General features: G+C 40.4%; 1 protein-coding gene across 1 annotated transcript; it reads left to right on the top strand.

The window, feature by feature from the left end:
* Positions 1 to 4,498: 4,498 nt before the first annotated feature.
* npm1b (nucleophosmin 1b) lies at positions 4,499 to 21,439 on the top strand. The gene is made up of 11 exons (XM_084010404.1): positions 4,499 to 4,595; positions 4,898 to 4,980; positions 6,244 to 6,363; positions 6,664 to 6,757; positions 7,228 to 7,319; positions 7,555 to 7,613; positions 7,802 to 7,874; positions 12,798 to 12,896; positions 17,149 to 17,244; positions 17,336 to 17,410; positions 18,714 to 21,439. The coding sequence occupies exons 1-11, from the start codon at positions 4,547 to 4,549 to the stop codon at positions 18,765 to 18,767; spliced, it is 894 nt and encodes a 297-aa protein (XP_083866530.1). The 5' UTR covers positions 4,499 to 4,546; the 3' UTR covers positions 18,768 to 21,439.
* The last annotated feature ends 1,187 nt before the right edge of the window (positions 21,440 to 22,626 follow it).

Consider the following 22,626-nt stretch of genomic DNA (forward strand, 5'->3'; position numbering starts at 1 on the left):
CAACCCCCGTCTCTCAGTGAAACACTGCGCCCATGTTTAGTCAGGATTGAGGGCGTCTTGCCTGGTTGGGATCCTGTCAATGGCAGGCAGTCCTCCAGGTGACGCCCCCTCAACCCCCACTTCCTCCGCGCCCCGCTGCTTTCATCTCGCTGTCTCGGATGCCTTGAAGACGTGACTTGGCCCATTTTACAAAAATTCCTGCCTTTGCTGTTTTCCAAACCGCACATTGTGTTTCTCTGCAGGTGCTTAAAGATTTTTTTTTGTCAAAGCTTTTCTCTCTGTCTCTCCTCGTCCTTATCCAATAAAATGTCACCACACAAGATGAACAAGAGAGGCTCCGGCGATATCAGACTTCCTATCAAGCACTCTGTTTTGAACAGGGCCACCAACAACAGCTATTCACCAACATGCGCCGCGTCACGCTCCGTCTGCTCCCGTCACTTGTTTCCATTCTCGAGGGGAGCAGTCGACGTTTGGACGTCTCTCAGGCAGCTGCTGGGGCTTCAATGGTCAGCCAGGTCCCGTTCATTCTGGCACAACTCCAGCGAATGTCACATTTGACATGAAACGGTCACTTGGTAACATTATCGGCCTGCACTTTATTAACACAGCCCGACAATTCTCCTCAGCTATCAGGTAACGACAAAGATGTTTGAACAATTTGTTGACAATTTTGACGGATCACCAAACACAAATATTACATCAAATTTAAACAGGAAGTCAGACTTTTGTAGGAGACATTGTTGATTGTCTTTATAAGCAGTTATTAACCAGAAGAAAACCTTTGTGTTCACTCTAAAAGAGCGTGATGATTTCAGTCCCATAACATAATCCATATGTTGAGTATTTTGAGTTTGTTACTTCATATAAAGCAAGGAGCACAAGACTGTTAAGATAAGCATTAGTCTGGTTATTTAACAGTTCCAGCACCTCCACTATTGTACAACATGACCAACACCAGTGATGGAATGTAAATAAGAACATGTACGTTTACTGCACTTACCTACAGATTCATGGTACTTGTACTCTCTGTGAGTATTTGCTGCTTCATCCTTCTACTCGACTACACCTCAGGGGGGAATATTGTCATCATGTTTTTACTCCACTACGTTTGTCTGATGGCTTTAGTTACTTCCTGTCCCGTTCAGAGCATGTCTCCATGTCCTTTTTCGTGATGAGAAAACCATCTTCTGGATCAGCGGGACAATGAACCATCACAAAGCTGATTCAGGGCTGAGCTCATGAAAAGTGGACTTGTAGAGAGATTCGTGGTTCTCACAGGACAGACAAACATATATGATGATCTTATAGCATTTGATGCATCTCTTTAGATTAAATTAGCCAACAGTGTTTAAAGGAGTTAAAATAACACAATATTAAACATCTGCAGCAGTAAAATGAAACATGCACATTAATGCATCAGTTATAATAATCCAGAATCGAGACCGACAGGGAACCTTTTACTGTTGAGTACTTTTACTTTAAGTGTTTTAAGTACATTTACTGAAAATACTCACACACTGACTTAAGTCAGGTTTTGATTGCAATACGTTTTCTTGTAGTGGAGTATTTTCACTGTGTACTTTTACTAAAGTAAAGCATCTGAATACTTCTTACACTTACTACAAGCCATAAGACTAATATTAATAATACTTTTTTCCCAACTTAATACCAGATGTAATGATATCAGTCCCCACAGCTGCCTTAGCCACTAGATTTTGGAGGTAAGCAACAGACTGCCAGAGTCTGTGAGATGGCTGCTAATGTGCTGACAAGTGAGGCCTTCCTGACAAAAGCTTGTTGACTTTAAAATGCTTCCGCAGCCGTTAGTTTGAGTTACTTGGAAAATAACGATTACATATTCCAACGAAATTCCTCTCAAGGGACGATCGTTGTTTTGTTGTTGGCTCCATATCCTGCAATAATTGGTCTCCGCTGTGATGTGCAACCAACCGCACAGTAACTTTCTACTGATCGGTGAAGTATGAGATACAAGGAGGTTTTCACATGTGGGTGAAACCAGGGTAGCGATTGAAAATCACCTGGTTGTGTTCCAGTAGATGTGAAAAATGGAACGCATTTCAGGTCGACGCGGTTCGACGCCGATGAATGAGACTCACGTCTGCTCGGAAAAATGAAAACAGTTTACATCACGTATGTTTGTCAAAGCCGGTTCTCCCAGAGCCATTTGTTCATTGATCACTAACCATTAGTAGTGACTCAGTGCCTCAGTGCTCTGGTGATACATGTAATAGTCCCATTTTATTGAGTTTTCTTGTTTTGTCTTCAAACATATTATTGCTCAGGAGACAAATATCATACTTTCTAATTTCATGTGACTTCCTTTCATACAAATGAGGTAAAGCTCCTGAGTGGAGACTGTCGGTCCAAATGATGGTAACTGTTCTGCCTCTAAACAGATTCACTTTATTCTCTGAATCAAGAGGGCACCAAGGAACAAATCTGGGAAACGTTTAAGGAAACATCCACATGGCTCTGTACCGTAAGTCATCATATTGTGGATGTGCCGTTGTATATGAGGATTATTAAACAACTGTTGGCTGCTGCCGTAAGAAAATCCTGGAGCATCGAGTCATTTCCATCCGAGGCGACCGAAGAATGAGGAACTCTCTCTGCAGTCTGACAGCATGACAGAGACTTCAGAGCCGACCTGACACGCTTTCATGAGTCTCTCTCACACTATCTCACACACGCACTTGCAAAATGTGCATGCTGGCTCAGATGGACATGTGCAAACAGTTACACACATGCAAGACTATGCAGGGACAAAAGGCATCCAGAGATATGAGCATCTTATATTTACATTAGGACTAAGTATAAAGTACTGTAAGTAAGTTGCTTTGCTCTGATGTTGACAGTAACTTAAGGAACAAATAATGAAAACAATTTGATATTGATTTGACAGAATGTGACTAATATCAGTCATATATATCAGAAAACACATTCTGCCCTACACCTTCAGGAATCTGTGCTAAATTAAATGTGTTAGGAATATGGGCAACAGCATCATATCTGCCATGAGAACGGATCTGCAGACGTGTCCTGGCAGCGTGTGACACATTAATGCCTTCTCAAGCTTTCAGGCATGCATGAAGACAACTCATTCCTTCTGAGTATACTGGCACCGCGGCTCAGTGACTCAACACCTGCTCAATACGGGGCCGCCTATGCCGACACACTCGGAGGCGCTCATTAAGGCTGGATAGAGGGTTCACAATTAAGCAACTCAGCTGCTGTTTCACTATTTTGGACATTTTGTGTTCTAGATGTTTGTTTTTCTGCAACAGATATTCAAGTCAAGTCGTCAGGGAGTCAAGGTGAAGGGCTGCCCCTCAAAAAAATATGTCAGTGCTGATTTGGAAGAATAACAACCTGTCCGCAGTGCCATTGAGCAAAACAGTGAATCATCACAAGCAAATCAAGGAATCCAGAGTGTAGAAAATAAATATATAGCAATAAAGTAATGGTTAAACTGACATCCTTGGTCTTTGAGCCACACATATAATAAATAATCTCATTTATATGATACTGGATTAAAAGAGACCAGAGAGGAATGTGTTTATATAGTTGTGTTTGCCTTATTCTCCCTGAAACAAACCATAGATAATCTGTTGTGTGCTGTTTGGAGAGTTTCATACAAGCTTAATGTCTCTTCTCTGTAATATCTGAGACTGCTCTCTGTTTTATTATCAATATTTTTAACAACCACATAAGACTCTTCAAAGGCTGCAACTGCCCCCTGGGCTGCACTTTTAATATTACTGACCAAAGGCCTCTTTTATTTAGTCCAAACAGCACATTAAGTGATAGACATGAGGGGGAATATCCCAATCTTAATATAAAAGCTGTAAAGTTTATTTAAGGAAAGCATTTTGGATTAGGAAGATACAAAATACCGTACCTTGCAGATACTTAGAAATTTGGTGGTTGTGCAAAGTACAAGATTATTACTATCTAGTCATGAAGCCTACTTGCTAACCAAACACTGAAAATTATTTGCCTTCTCTGCTGCCATCTTGTTGTCTTGATGAGTCTTGTTATTTCTTTCCCTGCATATTTTTTATGCGAGTAGGCTATTGTTTGCAGGCCTAGGTTAATACCACAAATCTAAATAATAATGATGATAATAATAATAATAATAATAACAACAACAACAACAACAACAACAACAATAATAATAATAATAATAATAATAATAATAATAATAATAATAATAATAATAATAATACAATAGCATTGCTTGAAAGATTATGCATGACCGCACATCTTTTTTTTAATTTAATCTTTATTCTTTTTTTCATATTTAAAAAAAAAAAAAGTTATTTACTTGTAGGATTACCTCAATCTTTACAACGAGACCTCCATCTAGTGTTCAACACCGGTACATACAGTTTAATTCGTCCCGCCCAGTCTTTAATTCTATTGGCTCCGGTGTTTTTAAACGTCGTTCGTGTTCTGCGTCCCCATTGGCTCATCGATGTGTCCGTCACACCAGTTTACGGAAGTGTAACCACCCACTACAAAGATGGAGGACGATATCTCAGATTTGAGCAGACCACAAATGTACTTGTTTGGTGAGCTCCCTTATTCTGGCAAACATAAAACCAATTTCGGTCGCACAATCAGTTTTACTGCCATTTTTTCATGCACAAGTAGTAATTTAACATTTATAGCTGGAGGAAGTTAAGCTAAATAGCTGGCTAACCTGCCTCCCCCTTACTCGCGCCAATTCAGCTCTTTTGTTAGCTAGCCGAGCTCCTGTAAAGAGTAGGCTAATCCCCTGCATGTCAAACTCCTGTGTGCATGTGTGTGTGTTTTGTGTGAGATGAGTGCAAACACGATGGTCGTCACACTTTGCGCGTATCGTTTTTTCCAGGTTGTACCCTCAAATCGGACAAACGGGAGTTCAAAGTTGACGTAGATGACGATGATACGGAGCAGCAGCTGTCACTCAAAGCAGTAAGACCACGCTTTTTATTGCACGTAGAATAATGACTGTCCAAGGGGAATAAAGCGGTTGTAACGAAGTCATTACCAGTAAACGTGCACAGAGAGGAGGTCACAATGGGGTCAAACCCAGTGGTGTACTCAAGTACTGTACTGTAGTACACTTTAGACGTACTTTACTTGAGCTTTTAAATGTTCTACTACTTGTTCTCCACTACAGTCCACTCTACAGTTACACTTTATACTAAATAACTAGTTTAGTTACTTACTTGACAGATTCAGATTAATTATATGACATGTAATCAACAAATCATCATATATTGTTAGAATCTAAGATAAGACTTTGGGGAAAATTCAGTTTATACATGTATCAATAGTAAATTAGCTCCATCTTTACCAGCTGCAACGTTAAAGTCCTCCACTAATATATATTTATGTTGTTCTGACACGGGCCGTTTATTTGCCGAGTAGTATTAATGTTTTTAATTAAGTAGAATATGTGAGTACTTCTTACCTATTTTAGCTCTGTCTGCTCTCGTTGAACATCTGTCGGCCTTCGTCAGTTCCAATTTGCTTCCATGGAATGAAATGAAAAGACAATAGTGCAGCCAAAGCATGTAATAGGAAAATGGTGGGCAGAGAAAAGGAAACAATGTTTATTATAATACAAAATAAATGTAATATATCAAATAACTATTAAGTGTTAACATTAAATCGATTCATAATGTATCCATGTAGTCCTTTGTTCATGTGCTCTCTCTTTAAAACTCTACTAGAATAGTGTAACATTTGGGACATGTACATGGATGATGTGTCCTTGTTTTGAAGTCCAGGTGACAGTAGTGATAGATATGTGATTGTGGTTTCCATGGTTTCACATAGCAATCACTTCCTGTCATTGTCCCACCCTACCCCTGTTAAAAACGTCAACAAAAAACCCAGTCAAAACATGCGCAATTCTTGTTCATTACATCAGACTTTTTCAACAATTGTTGAGTCTGTCAAATATCTAATTCTAATTTATAAATATCATAGACTAATGGATGTCTTAATATGTATTTGTTTGCATTTGTCAAAAAAGTTATTTTTTAATGGGAAACAGAGAAAAGAAAGACACTTTACCCTTTATTAGAACCTGACTGATATAATCTGGGTGCTAATTTTAACAGCCGTGCGCCAAATGAGAAATGTAAGAAAATGACAAACACAGTGTCAATAGCGGTGATGCTCATCAATGGAGGTGGTGTTGTATAGACGGCTGTGCTGCTTTTCCAGGTGTGTCTGGGATCCGACGCTGAGGATAAGTTCCACATGGTGGAAGTCGAAGGCCTCACTTATGATGGAAAATCCACCAAAGTGCCACTGGTGGTCCTGAAACCGTCAGTCCTTCCCTCTGTGAGTGAACACCAAGTATTTAGAGGCTATGCAAGTAAAGCAAAATGCATGTATATTTCGTGAGACAATATGTAATCTAAATAGTAGTTTTTATATTTCAGTAATTATAAAAGTGAAATAGCTCTCAGCCTCTTTCATACTTCAAATGAGAAAATCTACTTTCATACTGTGGAGCATACAGAAACTAGGAGTGAAGAACGTAAATGTTAATTCTACATTCTATTAAAAAATGCAAATAGTATATTAATATGGTTAAAATGTCTGTTCTATTGGCGTGATTGTGATTGTTTTCTTATCCAGATGAGTTTAGGTGGATTTGAGATCACACCTCCAGTTACCTTCCGCCTCCAGTCTGGCTCTGGACCAGTTCACATCAGCGGACAGCATTTTGTTAGTGAGTATTAAGGCAGCAGCTGCCAGGGCTGCTATTGCCTTTTCTTCTTCTAGAATTACAGACATAGGCGTTCAAAATATGACTCGTGTAACAGTTCACCACATCATTAAAATTAAGTACTTAACTATTCAGACACTAAATCAAGTCAAAAGGAGCAACTTAACCTCATCTTCCTTGACAGTGAACATAATGGAGCTTCATTTTATAGACCCATAAAACTTTAGGTGTTAAGGTTTGGTTTGGTGAGACGAATAAAGGGGAAAAAATGTTCTTAAAATAGAAAAACAGTGCTACCTTTTTTACTACGACTAATCACAAAGAAAGATTTTGAAAAAGCTTTGCTTGTAATACTACTACAGTGATTACTAAGGAGATAAACACTTTATTTCTAAATGTTAATGACTCTGATCTTATTCTGAGTGAATCAGAATTCATCACTGCCGTGCCAGTAACCAGTGTTTGCAATGCAGGTGTGAAAGATTCAGAGGATGAAGAAGAGGAGAACAACTCGTCACCAGTGAAGCGGCCTGCGAGCCTGATGTCCGGGAAGAAGCCTCTAATGGTAGCTACCTCCGTGTCTTCATTAGGCAGGAGCTGCCTCGTCAGAGGGAATATTATCTCAGATGAGTTTCAATTTGAGTAAAATCACAATGCATATTATTAAATCTTGATTTTAGGTGTAGATGAAAGCAAGATTTGATGAGGTTGTTTTTTCTTGTAATGCCAATAAGAAATGACCATACTCTGTAAAACACTAATGGTGTTTATTACAACACCACGATTCCTTCTCCTTGTAGAAAAAACTAAAGATGGATTCTGACGATGATGAAGAGGACAGTGACGAGGATGATGACGAGTATGTGTCTTTTAAGGCAGTTTTTTCAGTCATGTGCCTAAAAATACCAAAAACACATTCATCTGCATAACATGTTTGTCACATGCACAAATTATTTGCAAACATTTTGTTCACTAAATGTTTTTTCTGGCAGTTGTGCACGCCGCATTGCTTTGACTTAGTTCATGTATGTTTTCTCTTTGCTGTAGTGATGATGAAGATGACGACAGTGATGAAAATGATGTGAAGCCTCAGAAGAATGTCGGAAAAGAGCTCAAAAAAGTAAGCCTGGTCTTTTGATTTTTATTCATTTAAATTAGAGTGAAACTTCTAGAGTAAGTAAGTAAGTAAAATGTATTTATAAAGCACATTTATGAACAGTTCACACTGACCAAAGTGCCGTACATTAAGGAAAAAAATGAAAAATAAAATGAGGAACTGAGGAAAGGACTGGCAGTGTCACACAAAAAAGTAAAACAGTTTAAATTATGTGATAGTTTCAAACCATGCAGTGTGATCTGGATGAGGGAATATAATGTATGTATTTTACATCACAATATACTTTGTTATCTTAGAAGCAAACATCACCAATTTTCAAGCACTTGCAATATCACCAGTTTATGGCTTAAATAAGTCACTGTTTCTGCAAAACATGCAGGTTTAAATGCTTTTTGGGTTTCAGAGGAGGATCTTAACATAGGCAGTACATGTTTTGAAAGACAATAGTTATAAAATGAGTCTGAATTTGTTCGTTTGGCTTATAAACACCAAATAATTCAAAGAGTGTTGGTAGTTTTAAATGTTTTTTGAAGGAACTTTAATAGATTAGAATGAGGTTTTTTTTTTTGTGCTTTGAGATGTGTGTTTCTGAAGCTCTCTGCAGTGTTTGTAACATTTCCATCACCAAAAGCAAACTAAATGTCCTGATAGGTTACCCAAATTAAATTTGTACACCAGACTAAATGAGTTTGGAGTGTCTCCAGCCCCTGTTGTCCACCAGGTGTCAGGGTAGCCAAGGGCTTGCCCTCGTTTTTTCATGTGTAAAAAGAATGTCTGTGTTGCTGCAGTCGGCCCGCTCCCCTTGTCTTTCTACCACATCACGTCAACTCCCACAGTCTGCATCCTATAATAGCATCTCATTTCGGCAGGCCCTACCCATTTTTGCACTCACTGACCGTCCACCTTTCTGCATGAGACAAAACATGGAACTTTTTTCATCCTGTTCGCTCATGTACCCACCTGTTTTCCACGAGTAAAACACAGGGTCTGTGTGGCGTAATGATCGGATTTCTCCTCTGTAATCTGCTTGAATTCTCACCGTCTCACCAACAAGACGGCACAATGTTATCCTTTACACACACCCACACACTTAAAGGTATATATGTATACAATGTAGACGTTTACTGTAAATGTGTACGTACACATGCATACTTGCAAAACGACACACAGTCTGCAGACATTTACAATGTAAATCTACAATAGATATGCAGAGAAGCACACGCTACGACACACACACACACACACACACACACACACACACACACACACACACACACACACACACACACACACACCAGTTATGGGAAACTTCTTCCCCCATTTTTCTGTAACACTGCATATCTTTGTCCCTCTGTCATCCCACTGTTAATATGATTGCTCCTTTTTATCGTCTCTCATGCCATTTCAGCTTTGCACCTGGCCTTTGCCTTTGAACACTTGTTTTGCGTGTTACCACAATCATTTGCAAGTGTGTGTGTGCATGTGTGTATCTGCCTCATTCTTAGGTCGGTGTCTGTTTGTGATTTCTTTTTCTTCTTCTTTTTTTTTTTTTAAACATGCTGTCCAAGTGCAAACTGTGCCAGGCAAAAGATCAAAGCAGGGCAGATGCGCATACCTGCGACGTGAGCGCCGATCCTTGCCTTAGGGTCAGATGACAGCTGAGCATTTCTGTCACCTGTTGATTTATTCTGTTGTCTTCTCCTCCAATGCCTCCTTCTCCCCATACCCCCTCCCATCCATGACCTTAATCCTTTTCTTCACCCTTTTTCTCTTTAGCTCCGTAGTTATCCTGTCTCATTCTTTAGTAATGAAAGCGCAGAACGCTCAAAAGTACAACTGGGAGCAATTACTGTCTTTTCATGGCTCATTCAGCAATATGTCAATCTCATTTGTTTTATTCCTTTCTTGTATAATCATCAAACTTCATTAACGTTTTAAGTACAGACCCACATGTATCCATAGCATTGTGTGTATGGACAGTTGGCATTAAATGCTTTGTCAGGTTCTGAATCTAGTTTTCTTGTTCTTTGGGCATATCTTTTTTACAAACAGGAAGTCAGGAAACATAACCCATTTTGCTCATTTTAGACTTAATGGGTATCATGTATGATGAACCCCTCGTCCCAACACAAAAAAACAGTGGCTTATACAAATTAATTAGAAGAACATGCCGCATTCACCAATTTTATTTTTTGAATTTCCTCTTTGGTACAAACCCAATTTAAAGTGGTCCAGACCTGTTAAGTCATGTTCAATTCATCTGCTGTTATCCAAACCTGCATGTTTCACTAATGGGTTATATTACATTACTTGAAACCATCACTTCATGATAATGTTAACTTTATCCGGTTTGTCCTGGCTAATACAATTCTAAATGAATAAATATAGCCCAGCTAATTTAGCATGCATTTAAATGGGCTATTGATGCTATTGTAACATTACAAGTTAAATATAATCATTCCAAACTACAAAACAAATTAAATAATTTGAGCCACTCTTGTTGCAGCCATTGATGGCGTTGCAGTGGCAAGAAGTTTTTCATCTTCATTTGTTGTTTTCATCATTAACAACCCTCAGGGTAACTCTTCATTTCCCCCCATTCCTTTGGTTTAGCAGATTGTAGTATTAGAAGTACTATGGATCCTTTATAGCTCTCTGAAGGAAGGACATATGGGGCAAGACTTGTACCGTTTTATGGTATTAATGCGTGTTAATTAAGCTAATTTACAGTGCTCATGAACCCTCACTTATTTATAGACAGGTGATATTCATCATGTTTACATGTCATCTGAGGATAGGAGCGTTTGCTCTATCTAAAGTGGCACACTCGTACAAGCCCACAGTATCTTTAAACAATAGTTAAACAGGAATACAGAAATGTTAATGCATGAGATCCTCACAGTGTGGTTCTAGTTTGGCTGCTAGTACACAACATCATTATAGCTTAACAGTGACCCTGATATCGACATTAAAACCCTGATCGGAGCTCAATTTCACGTTCAACTAAAGTCAGATGAACGTGTGCCTGTATCGAGTTTGTGGTCCCATGATGTCGATGTTCTCTGCACCATGTGAAGAGCAAATATGTTTATGGGGTGGATAATTATCGGTTCTGCTTTGGACAAAGGCTGAGACATGTGGCCTACATGTGCCTTGTATTTAGATGTTTGAATTGTAATTTTACAGCATTGCCATGACAAGCAAATCTTCTTCATACTCCACTCAATTTTGATAACAGAGCAGCCTTGCACTGCCAGTATTGGCGTTGAGAACATAATACAACACAACCCGGGTTAAGGAAAATAATTGGGCTGAGTTCACTCGTATTTAAAAGCCTTTGTCACACTGCGTTGCATCTATGAAGTATTTGAAGAAAGCACAATGTTTCTGTACTTGATTTAGTTCTGACCTCTGTGTATTAATTTCCCTCTGATTTGGGGGGAAAAAGCTTGGCAACCATTCTTGAACAGCCTTACACCATCTTCTGTTACCAGGCATTGCTCTAGGAAATAACATGTAATTGCCTTGTAGCAGTTATGTCAACACAGGCAATTACACTTCCAGCCCATTCCAAGGAAAGGGTTGGTGCGCAGGAAATGCAGGTACTTGCCTTGGCTATTACAAGGTAATTACATAGGTGACTGGGAGCAATGGAAACCTGACAGGAAGGCCTCCAGTGTGGAGAACAATGACAAGTTACTGGGGTAACAAGTATCTGATTAGCGACAAATTACCAAGTGTGTCTAGTGCTTCCTATGTCATTTCATATAGCGCTGACGCTTAGAGACGATTTCAGTTTTATTCCATATAAAGTCTGATTCGGTTGTCGGTAGGACACTAACCTTTGACACTAACCTTACTGAGATACTTATTCTGCATGAACTTTTTAGGAGGGTGGTCGCTACGACGCCGCATGGAGGGACGGTGTTAACAGCTTTAACCACTGCATGAGCGCATTGTATGAACAACGGCGGCGATTAGCTAGCCAATGGGGGCCCGCACGCTGGGACTCGCACTACTGTTCACCCGCGACCGGACCTTCTACGTAAACAAAGCACAGAGAAGCTCTGATTACAACACACACAGAGGGAGTGACTTACTTCTCTGCTCATGTAGACATTACTCCACTTTATCTGTACTTAGCAAATGCTGCAATACTACTGTGCTGGATTTCGAATGAACATTAGGACGGCCCTTCTCCTCTAGCTTTTAGAAATACATTATGCTGTTTTGCGTGTTGCTTTGTGGTCCAGAGTACACGTTTGTCTTCATGGGTGACGCTTTGGACAGTAGTCTAGACGTGAAAACCGTGTGAACACCTCAAAAGACTGAAGAAATGCAACCACAATTTCTGCAAATGTGGTTCACATTATGTTCCATGCCAATTATATTTTGTCAGCTATAAAAGAGGCTTGGCAATTCGAGTTGTGATATAGGAGTTCTCAAAACAACATGACACAAGACACAACTGTGGGAGCACCAAAGAGGCAACGTTCTTTTAATATCCAACAAAATGGAACCACATTTTGAACCTAACCCACAGGGATATGATCATATGTCAGTATATAGGGGGTTGTTAACTATAGTAACTGGAGGGCCATCTAAAGTGTTAGCAGTGTTAACAGTTTTTAATCAGTTACTTCAAAGTTAGTCTGGGCAACTTTCATGAAGTGTTGATTAAATATACAGCTGCTTTAAACGTCAGTTCGCTGCCCCCCTGCTGGGATCTCACCTTTGCTTTTATTTACTGTGACGGTAAATCTACAGTATTTTATGAGCTTTTAAGACAAAGACGGAGAGCTGTGCTCATTTTCTCGTTATCCCTTTCTTATATATCCATTTATTGCCATGCGAATTGAACGGTTTTCTTAAAACATAGGGATGTCTTATTTATAAATGTGGGTTGTTATTTTTTTGCTTTGTCAGAGCCCAGAGTTTTCAGCAAAGAAGCCCAACAAGACTCCGGTGAAACAAAATGGCCCTGCAGGAAAACCATCAGGATCAGCGGTCAAATCGCAGATTAAGGTAGGCAAGTCTGTATCACCTGGATGAAAATGTAGTTTTACATACATTCACTGAGCAGTAACGTACAGCATGAGGCCATATAAACTATAAAGTAGTCTGAATTCCCTCTGCTGCCTGCATGTACTGCTGGTTTGAAGGAGGACGAGCTGCTTTGTCTCAGCCAGCAGCTGAGTTTACAAGAACAAACCAAGCTAAACGGTTCGACTTCATCCAGACAGCTGTTGTTTTAGCTATTAGCTGAGCTAGCACGTTGTGTAAAACACAGCGGCGATGGATGAGAGACTGCTGTGAGAGCAGATTGAATATCACTTTTCTACATGTTTATACTTGTTGAACAGGTGTATTGGTAACGTATTGGCTTACTGTACTGGCACCGGTTTTATTGGACTCACAGTTGAGCATAGTTGTCGTCAACTTGAGTAATCTTCGAGTTATCGGCATGTCAACTGGTTCACTTCACTGTCACCACCGCAGCTGTTCGCTGACTTCGCTGTGTGTGTGTGTGTGTGTGTGTGTGTGTGTGTGTGTGTGTGTGTGTGTGTGTGTGTGTGTGTGTGTGTGTGTGTGTGTGTGTGTGTGTGTGTGTGTGTGTGTGTGTGTGTGTGTGTGTGTGTGTGTGTGTATGGGAGCTCAGCCCCAACACACAGATAATAAATTACACCAAAATGTTAAAAAGTACAGATAAAAGAACCGATAATGTCGGAGCTTATCAATAATTAATAATTCACATTTAATACTGGATTTCCGTACTCATCCACCATATTGTGTCAGAACATGGACAGAAAATGTAATAAAATCTCCACAGATTAAAGCGATGGAGAGCAACACATGTAAAATCTCGTACTTGGACGTCCTACTTCCTACTATGTATGAAGTGAAAACCTGATGAGACCTGCAGGCAAAATGCATTACACCATGTAGTGCACTTAAAAGCCTCTCCAACACCCTTTTTTTTTGTGTCTGTGTGTTGAATGATTTCTCCCTAAAACTGACTTTGAGAAGACACGGCGTGTCTTTCAAAATTCAAACAAATACTTGGAGAGCCTTCCCATTCCACAGCCAAGGAATGTGATAAATGCACATTGCAATTAGTTCAACCTGATAGTTAATTTCTTAGACGGAAAGCCTTGGACAGCCGCCTCTTAAAAACCCACAGCTTGAACTCTGCCTCTCTTTAAGCAAACACACCTGACCTCTAAACGGGTTTCCTGGGGCAAGGTTTAAACCAGTGACCCCTTGGCCTGACCCCGCCGTCTCCAGTTGATGCCCCCCCCCCCCCCCCAACTCCTTGTAGCACACAAACACATGGGGAATACAAATGGTCAAGCTCCCCCCGCAATTTGACACATTTCACAGGTTATGTTACTGTGATAAAAATGACCAGGGCAGAAATGGCACACCATCCTCCGCTCCTAGCGCACATTAGAAAATCCTCATTCCGTGTCTGACGTTGTGATGTCGTTAGTTCAACACTGAGCCACCAGATTTCTACCCCCCCCCCCCCCCCCCCCCCCGGGCCAGGTTTCTTGGTGACTGCCACTAATTCTAGTGGCGGTCGTCCAGACACAACACAGTGGCTCTGGAAATACTCCGCTGGATTAGCCAATCGGCAACTGAATTGCCGAAACCATCCCGCCAGTTTGACTTTCTGGCCCGTGGAGCTTCAACTGCCCCCGTCCCCTCTCCACTTCTACACAACAACTGTTCCCTCTCTACAACCTCTTCACACCCCTCACTTCCTGGACACACCTTCTCCCAATTGCTCTCATTACCAGCGTTTGATGTCTGGTGCAGCTTGCGCTTCCAGATGCCCCTGAGGAGCGAGGAAGCGGGCGTGGATGTCTGTTTTTCTTTACTAAATGCAGGTGACTGGTCATTAGATTGGCTTGTCAGATCTGTTGCCAGTACCGCACTTCTCACCTCTCGCAGCCCAGCGTGGAGCTGCACCTTCTTGTGTAACAGGCTCGACATGAGAACCAGCTGACTCGAGTTGTGCTGATCTGAAGTAACTTTATCTTGCAGCTGGTGTCTTTTGATTGATAGGTTTGGAGAAGCCAATGCCTTGAAGCACACGTAAGAGTCGTAAAGTGCGTACCACTTCTGTCAGACTTATCCAAAAAGGGTGTGAGTCATTGTTTTAGCGGCTGATTGACACGTGTTATAGCAGGTGCCTATCTTGTTTGTGTTTATTTACTTTTTCCCGTAAGTGTTACGATGTTGGTGTCTTACAGTTGGTGACTCCTTTGCTTACACGTACAAGTCACAGAATTAAAGTCACGGTTCCCAGGTGACCTGATGTTTTCCCCAGAAGGGCCCCCAGAGCTCTCATTTCAACAAAATGACAGTTGCCATCTCTGGACAGAGCTGATGAACAAAGGTGTTGCACCATGTGTTTGCACTGGATGAAGACAAGACACTGCATCAAATGATAGTGTGCTTGTGATTAAGTTCCATGTCTCGTGGCATCTGTAATCAGTGTCTGGTCCAGATGAAAAAGCTTGCTGGTGTTGTGTGTTTATCAGCTGTTTCAGGTCCACAGCTGTCCCTTGGAAGTAGAGACCTTCCCATAAATAATAAATACGTAGTACATTTGCCTGGCCGGGAGCCAGCAGCATATGTGCTTTTTCTTTTGTAGTGTGGTATGTGTGCGCCAAGCTTTTCTTCACTTTATACCTTTTGATCTGCGCTATAAAATGCAGATCTCTTGGGGACAGGGACAGATGATTGCATTTTTCCAACAAAAGGGAGAATTTATTTGCTCCAGATAATTCCACCTGTTTTTAACCATTTCCAAGTCTTACTCTGGGTTTCAAAGCCCGAAGTTGATGTATCAAGTAGTAACATGTGACTTTTGTTGATTGCTTTTATCCAAACAACGAGTTCAAGTGAGAGATTGTTGAGAAACCTGCTTTTTGATTTCACTTATCTTTTCCCGACCGCAAAAGTTTTGTCTTCCACCAGCGTCTTACATTTATGACAAATCAAGAGTTTATGGCGGCCGAAATCTGCTGAAAATAAACACCGTTTTTGCTTTCAACATATTTTGGTTAAGTTCTAACTCAAATAATAATATGACAGTAATTGGAACCATAAGTTGAAATCTGAATAAAAACTGCAAACGTTATATCCAAGCCTACCTCCAATGCGTGCTATTTCCAGTAAGAATAAAGACCTTTACCCTGAAATTATCTGAGCTCTCCTCCACCCATTGAGCTGCTTAACTGCAGTGGAGAATAATATAGTGTTCTGAAGTAGAAACAATCAGCAGCCAAAAAGAAAATCAATTACTAGACAACCCATCCATTTGCTCATGAGGCTTCTTTTTTTTTGTGTGCTGTTTTTTGACTCACAGCCATAAGAGTTGCTTTATACATGGCTCTTTTCTTCTTTCAAATGTGTCTCTGGCTATCAATGAAACCCTGCAATTTCACTGGATTCCACACTGGCTTTACATGTAGGGACAAGCTCTGTGGCTTGTGTAACATGCAGTCACAGCGCATGGCGTGTGTGTCTGCGTTGTTGTTGTGTCACATTCAGACACTTCCTAATTGAGGACCTCTGGGGGCTTCGACTGCCCAGGTCTGAACACAGCCGTGGGCCTGCTAGTTCAGCACCCATGCTGCCCTTCATGTGTGCAGATAGGACCTATGCGTGGGTTGCTTTGACAGGATTATTTTAGTCTTCACCAACCATAAATGTTGAACATATATTTTGGATTTCCCCCTTACTTTCATAACAAATCCAGCACAACATTAGTTGCACTTTGACTTTTTCCTCCTTGAGTTCATTGGTTAAGGTTTGACTTCAAGGGAAAAACACACTTGACAAACAATCTCCATTACTCATTGGAGAGTCAGGGCTTGCCCTCTCCTGCTGGCTAACAATAAAACCATAATTTGTACCTGATGTATTTGTAAAAAAAGATGGTGTAATTAGGCTAGATTTTGTTGTCCTTTCTAGTGCTTTAATCTTCTTCCAGCTGGCTGCCCACGCCAAGCCTGTAAACACAGACCCAGACTAACTGGGTCATGATAGGGCTGGAGTCCAGACTGATCTGTTGGTCAGCAAATGGATTCATCACCTAAAAGTTAGCAATTTTGTGGTAAGTTCAAATGAGAACACAGAAACCACAAAAGTCAAAAAAGAAACATCGTGGCCCTAATGTGAAGTTATCTTGTTATCTCCAACTCTATGAATCTCTCTCTATTTGACATATCAATCAGTGTTTCTTATCTAGTTGATTTATTTTTAGACACCTGCCCCAGGAAAAGACAAACCCCAGGCCGGCCCATCTAAATCTCCCCCTCTGACTGAGATTAAGAACGACTTGTCAACGACAGCCAAGGAGGTAAGGCTGTCATCCTCTTTTGCAAATTACCTCTCTTAATCGAATGTCTGACACACGGTTAAGCTGATGATTTAATGGCCTTTTTCATCAGGGACAATCAATGCCGAAGAATGAGAAGAAGTTTGAGAACTACATGAAGAGTCGTTATAAAATCACTGACCAAAAAGTAAGTAATCCGGTGTTTCCCACGGAATCAGATTCTATTTGTGGTGGTAGCCGGGTCCGAGAGAGAGCGGGGGGAGGGGCTGATGCACTGCTCTACAATTAAAACCATTTTACCCATCTTAAATAGTTGGTTGGTGTTGATTCTGTGGAGCTGGGCCACACATTGGTCTATGTATGGGAAACACTGTAATCATGAACCATTTTACGTGACCTATGTATTTATTGATGACACATGGTTTTGAGAGCCCTGATTGTGAGGCATATTAGTTTTTTTGTTCTATTTTTTTTTAACACTTGGGAGCTGTTTGGTTTGTAGCCACGAGCACCTTCACATTGACCATCATCTCGAGCTTTAAGAGCTTTTTGCCATGATAGATGCCCAGGAATGCATTATTGTTCACACTGTCCTCATACCATACGCTGTCCATTATGCCTCAAACGTCTCTCCAGCAGAGTGTGTTTTCTTTGAATTATATTCATTTTGTGTCAGCGGGCTCTTTTGAGATGGAATGGGAGTACACCTGCCAAGGCAAACTCTTTCTCTGTGATTTACTGGAGTGTGTGTCTTTTGTAGCCTTAATGAAGGGACTGGTGGTATGTGCATGGTACCAGGCTCTTTGACATTCAAGGCCTTTGACCAACCCAAAAGAGGGTTTTTCTAAATGCAGGACTTAAATCTTTTCTAATGCTGCTTGTCATTTCAGAAGTAAAGCAACAGGCCCAGCACATTGCTTTGTGGAGCATGAATGAATCACCCAGAAGCCTTTAGATTAGCACCACAGACTAAATGATTCTCGGCAGTGTGTCAGATAGTGAAGCTGCGCTTTCTGTATCATGGCGTCTGTAAGAAGGAGGTCACCCAAAAAGCACTATTTGAGCATTCATTGTGATCACATTGCACTGTTAAAATGTTAACTGTACATTTGTGAGAGCAGGTGAAAGCTCTTTAGACCAACACAAGGGCTGGGTGGACGAGGGAAAGAGTGGGGGTGGAGTTGGGTCGGGGAGAGCTTGTTGATCCCAGTGTGTAGAAACATCTGTGGAAGTGCTTTGGTTTCATCAGCCAAGGCTGAGATCTGTCAGACCTGGAGCACCTAGTCATATACTCTGGTATGTACTGTTGCCCCCACCCAACCTCTCGTCGTTCCCCAACAGCCCCATCTAAACTCAGTGTTCCCACAGGCCAGACGCACAAGAAAGCATGTTGTAGTAAAAACGAGTCGTGTTTAATGCTGTATAGCACATCATTTGGAAGATTTATAATCTGCCTCTTTCTTTCTTCTGCTCTGTTGTTCCCCCCTCAGGTGGTCAAGGACCTTTGGAGTTTTGTACAAACACTGAAGATTGGGAAGAAGTAACAAACCTTGTACTTTGAAGCATTTGTATGTTTTGCATCCTGCAAGACATTTAAAGGCACAGTCAGCGAGATTTCCTACTTGGCCTTAATATGTCATCATTTCTATCTATGGCTTGGAGTGAACAGAAGGACTGAGTGCTCAAGTATGGGCACAGCCATCAATGATTCAGCTGTCACCGTTTTTTAGATGCGAAGAACCTCCGGGAGCTAGTTCGTAATCCACTTGCTCATTCATGTTTAGCAGGTTCTCCACATGGGGATGCCGTCCACTTCATCGCATGCCAACCTGCGCCCCCTACAGGGAAGGAAAGGAATAGCATCAACCATTAGGATTTACAGGTGTCTGCTACTCCACAGGCCACCTGCATGCAATAAATATTGCACCTGCAGACTTTTATAGCTGCAAAAAATAACTTAAGTAAATTGGCAACAACACAATTCAAGTATTCAGAGTCTAAGACAGAACTAGTTAAGGTAGTCATTGCTATAAATTGTGTATGGCCCATCTGTCCTACCCACTTTTTCAATGGTATCTTTTTTTACCGCAAGGAGACACATGTTTTCAAATGTTACACACGAGGGCTCTTAGATGTACTATATAAATCTTCGAACAGCAGCAACAAAAACGAACTCAACTGCAGGTGGTGCAACCGTCAATTTACAGAAGCTCCTCCTTTCCTTGCATGTAGAAAGTGAGATGGGTGTGCCTACATCTTATCTTACTTTGTTCACATATAATCAGAGGTATAATCGGCTTCAGGTGCTTCGCATCCACGACACTGTGTGTCCTTGTTAAGTCAACAATGCAATAGGAGATATTGCAGAATGTGCCTTTAAATATCTCGACTGTAAACTGAGATAAATCTGTCCCATTTTGTGTGAATTTGAGCAGAATATTCAAGGATGGTCAAGACAGCTGATGCAGGGGGGCAATGTCCATCACTTTTTCCTTCCAAAGTGTTTTTTGTTATTTTAGGTTCTGTCTGGCTTTACTAAGCATTTTAGCTTGCGAAACACGCTTACAGATTGTATTGCAAATTTTTCTGGCATAATTTCTCCGTAACTATTGTACAGGAATTCATCAGAGTAAGTGGAGATAAGTTACATATCTTCTCCAGTGGATCTGTTGAGTTGTAACCAGGGCACGCCTGATATTACTGGTTTATTTGTTTTTGTTTTATCATTTTCAATACAAATAGTTGAGTTTGCTTTAGGTTCATCTAAACGTACAAACTTTACAAACCTACAACCTGGACTTATATCAGATGGCATATTTTGGAAGATGAATTCATATCAAACCCGTTAACATCTGTGGTAACTTGAGAGGGTTTTTATTATAGTTCATACAAATTCATCTGTAGCAAAAAAAAAATTATCATAAGAGCATTACATAAACATTCTCAAGAATATTACGAGCTCTATAAAAGCTCACAGCTGCCCCGACTAAAACATTCTTCTTTTAAAGTAAAACTGTAAGTAGATTGTTCACTAGAGCCAGGAGTTTGATAACGACATGATATTAACACCGTTTTCATTGAATTTCAATGTGCTCTAATGCACTAAAGACTGGTTACCATCCTATCAACACAGAATATCTTATTTATTACAACATATTCGTGTGGTTAATGTCAGAAAGTTGCATCAGAGTAACATGACGTCACCTTTTCAGAAACTCCATAAAGAACTCAACCCCATAATTGTATGAGCTCTTATATATCAGTGCTCTGATGACAATAAGCATACACTTGCTCTGTGTGTGATCCTGTATCCTGTCCTGATCCTGCATTTAGAGCCTGTTGTGAACCACTCCCGAAATCTGAAGGATATTTAACAATATTAAACTGTAAACATTACTTTTTCAACTCATTTAGGTTAGAAAAGTCACCCTGATAATTTACCGAAATATGACATTTTAATATTTGTCCTCTTTGTAGCACATTTTCAGAACAACATGGCATCCCCATAATTCATTTTTCACATGCGTATGAGTCCATGACAGAGTCCTTCATTTCTTTTTTCTTTCTGTAAATAAATCTCTTGCTTTTATTATGTATGAGTATGGCAGCTTAAAAATTATATTTTTTAGTTTATGGTTAATCTGCCCTTGCAAATACCTGTTTTTTCAGCTTGGCAATGATATTTGTTTTGAAATGTTGTCATCTTGATATTGTCCTTCTGTCATTTTGAAGCCAGTACCTTAATACTTCCAAGTGGTTGAAAAAAAAAGAAGATTGTAATCAGTGTTGGTAGCCTGATGTGTGTTTAGGGCTCATTATTGGTAGTCATTTTAGCCATAGTTTCAGACTACAGTAGTTCTGAGATTTATCAATGATGTGTATTGTTTCGATCAAGTTTCTGTAAAACATCAGCATGTGGTGAGAGGCCTCTTCAATTTAAATTGACAAGAAACAAGGCTTGTTCATATTTACTGCATATGTCAATGCAAATAAATTGTAATACACTGTATTTGTAAGAGTAGATGACTCAGCATTTGTTGGAAGAAAGTGCATTTTGTCCATTTAGTCAAACTTTATTGATTAGTTAATGCATGATTGCTGATGGAGGATATTCATTATATCATGGTTTGTTGAGATGAACATATCCCCACCTTGTTTTATTTTATTTTTTAAATCTATCTCTAACATTTACCCGAATAAAGTCAATCCCAGATGGTTTTGAGTCACACATTGTGAAGTTTGTAATGGAAAAATATTATTCCTCTGAATAATTTGACTCTCGTAACTTTAGAAATGTGTCCAGAAAAATTAGTGAATTAATATCCAAGAGGCAGTTTTCAGTGTCTAAGGGTTTGATTTAGAAGCTCATCACTACATAGATGGTAAGGTACAATGCATTGGCCATAGCTGGTACTTGGTGTCTGTTTATCTATAGATAATTAAGAATCCCACTACTTTTCTTGGCAAGACCCGCCCTTCATAGCTGGTTGAGGCAGAGATGATTGGTTAAGTTAGGGTCAGAGTAGCCCGCTGGTCAGGGCACGGGCCAAACAAATCAGGGTACAGGTACCTCGAGTAGCATTGACGCCTGGCCAATCTTAGCGCTCCAATGCTACAAGGGTCTTGCCAAGAAAGGAAGCGTACAACAACACGCTTATCTTTGTTAAGAAACAACGGGTTTTGACAGCATCTTTGCGGTCCTTAAAGTTCCGAGTTGATCTGTCTGTGAACTGTGTGACACTGTGCAACATTGCCTTTTGATATTGCCTGAAGTTGCCGGCCCATTTATCTGTTGCGAGGAGATCTTGAGATGATACGCATTGTCATCTAACTTTTATATGTTTGCAACACAAAATCTGTTCTCAATATGTTCACAGGTTTATCAGCTGACATCTGGTCATTGAAGAAGGCATAAAAGAACAGCATGTCTGATATGTTTTCCTCATTATCAAAATCCCACTATATCCCTTTTCCTTGAGAAAGGATTAGTTCAAAATGTTTTCCAGTATGTTGTAAAAGAATACGTGCAAAACCACAAGTTGTGGACATTTTTCGCAAATACCTGTTTATGTGTTTACGTTAAAGGAGTCATAACCTGGTTTTATACGTATCCAGCCCCCCTTGGATCGCTTTGGATCAATTCGTAAAACTTATTAGAAAAAAAAAAAAAAAATTTAATCAAACATTGAGCTTGTTCTGACCCTTTTTCGTACCGCGATTTTATCACGCGAGATTACGCGCGAGGTTTTGACTGGTCCGGATGTGCATTGTATAATATGTAATGAGGCGCGCGTTGATTCGCCGCAGGAAGGACAGAGCCGGGGGGGCTTGCCTGCATGCAGACTCCAAAACATAATGGCGGCGCTTCGGCGATTTCAGGTAGCGGACGGGGCGGGGTTGGGT

The sequence above is a fragment of the Eutrigla gurnardus genome (assembly GCF_963514095.1).
Source record: "Eutrigla gurnardus genome assembly, chromosome: 5".
NCBI lineage: Eukaryota > Metazoa > Chordata > Actinopteri > Perciformes > Triglidae > Eutrigla > Eutrigla gurnardus.

Bases quoted from the DNA above. Each gene is read 5' to 3' on its own strand.
- npm1b (XM_084010404.1), top strand. From the start codon at position 4,547: ATGGAGGACGATATCTCAGATTTGAGCAGACCACAAATGTACTTGTTT. The intron at 6,364-6,663 runs GTGAGTGAACAC...TTTCTTATCCAG, and splicing joins AACCGTCAGTCCTTCCCTCT to ATGAGTTTAGGTGGATTTGA. The intron at 7,614-7,801 runs GTATGTGTCTTT...TCTTTGCTGTAG, and splicing joins AGTGACGAGGATGATGACGA to TGATGATGAAGATGACGACA.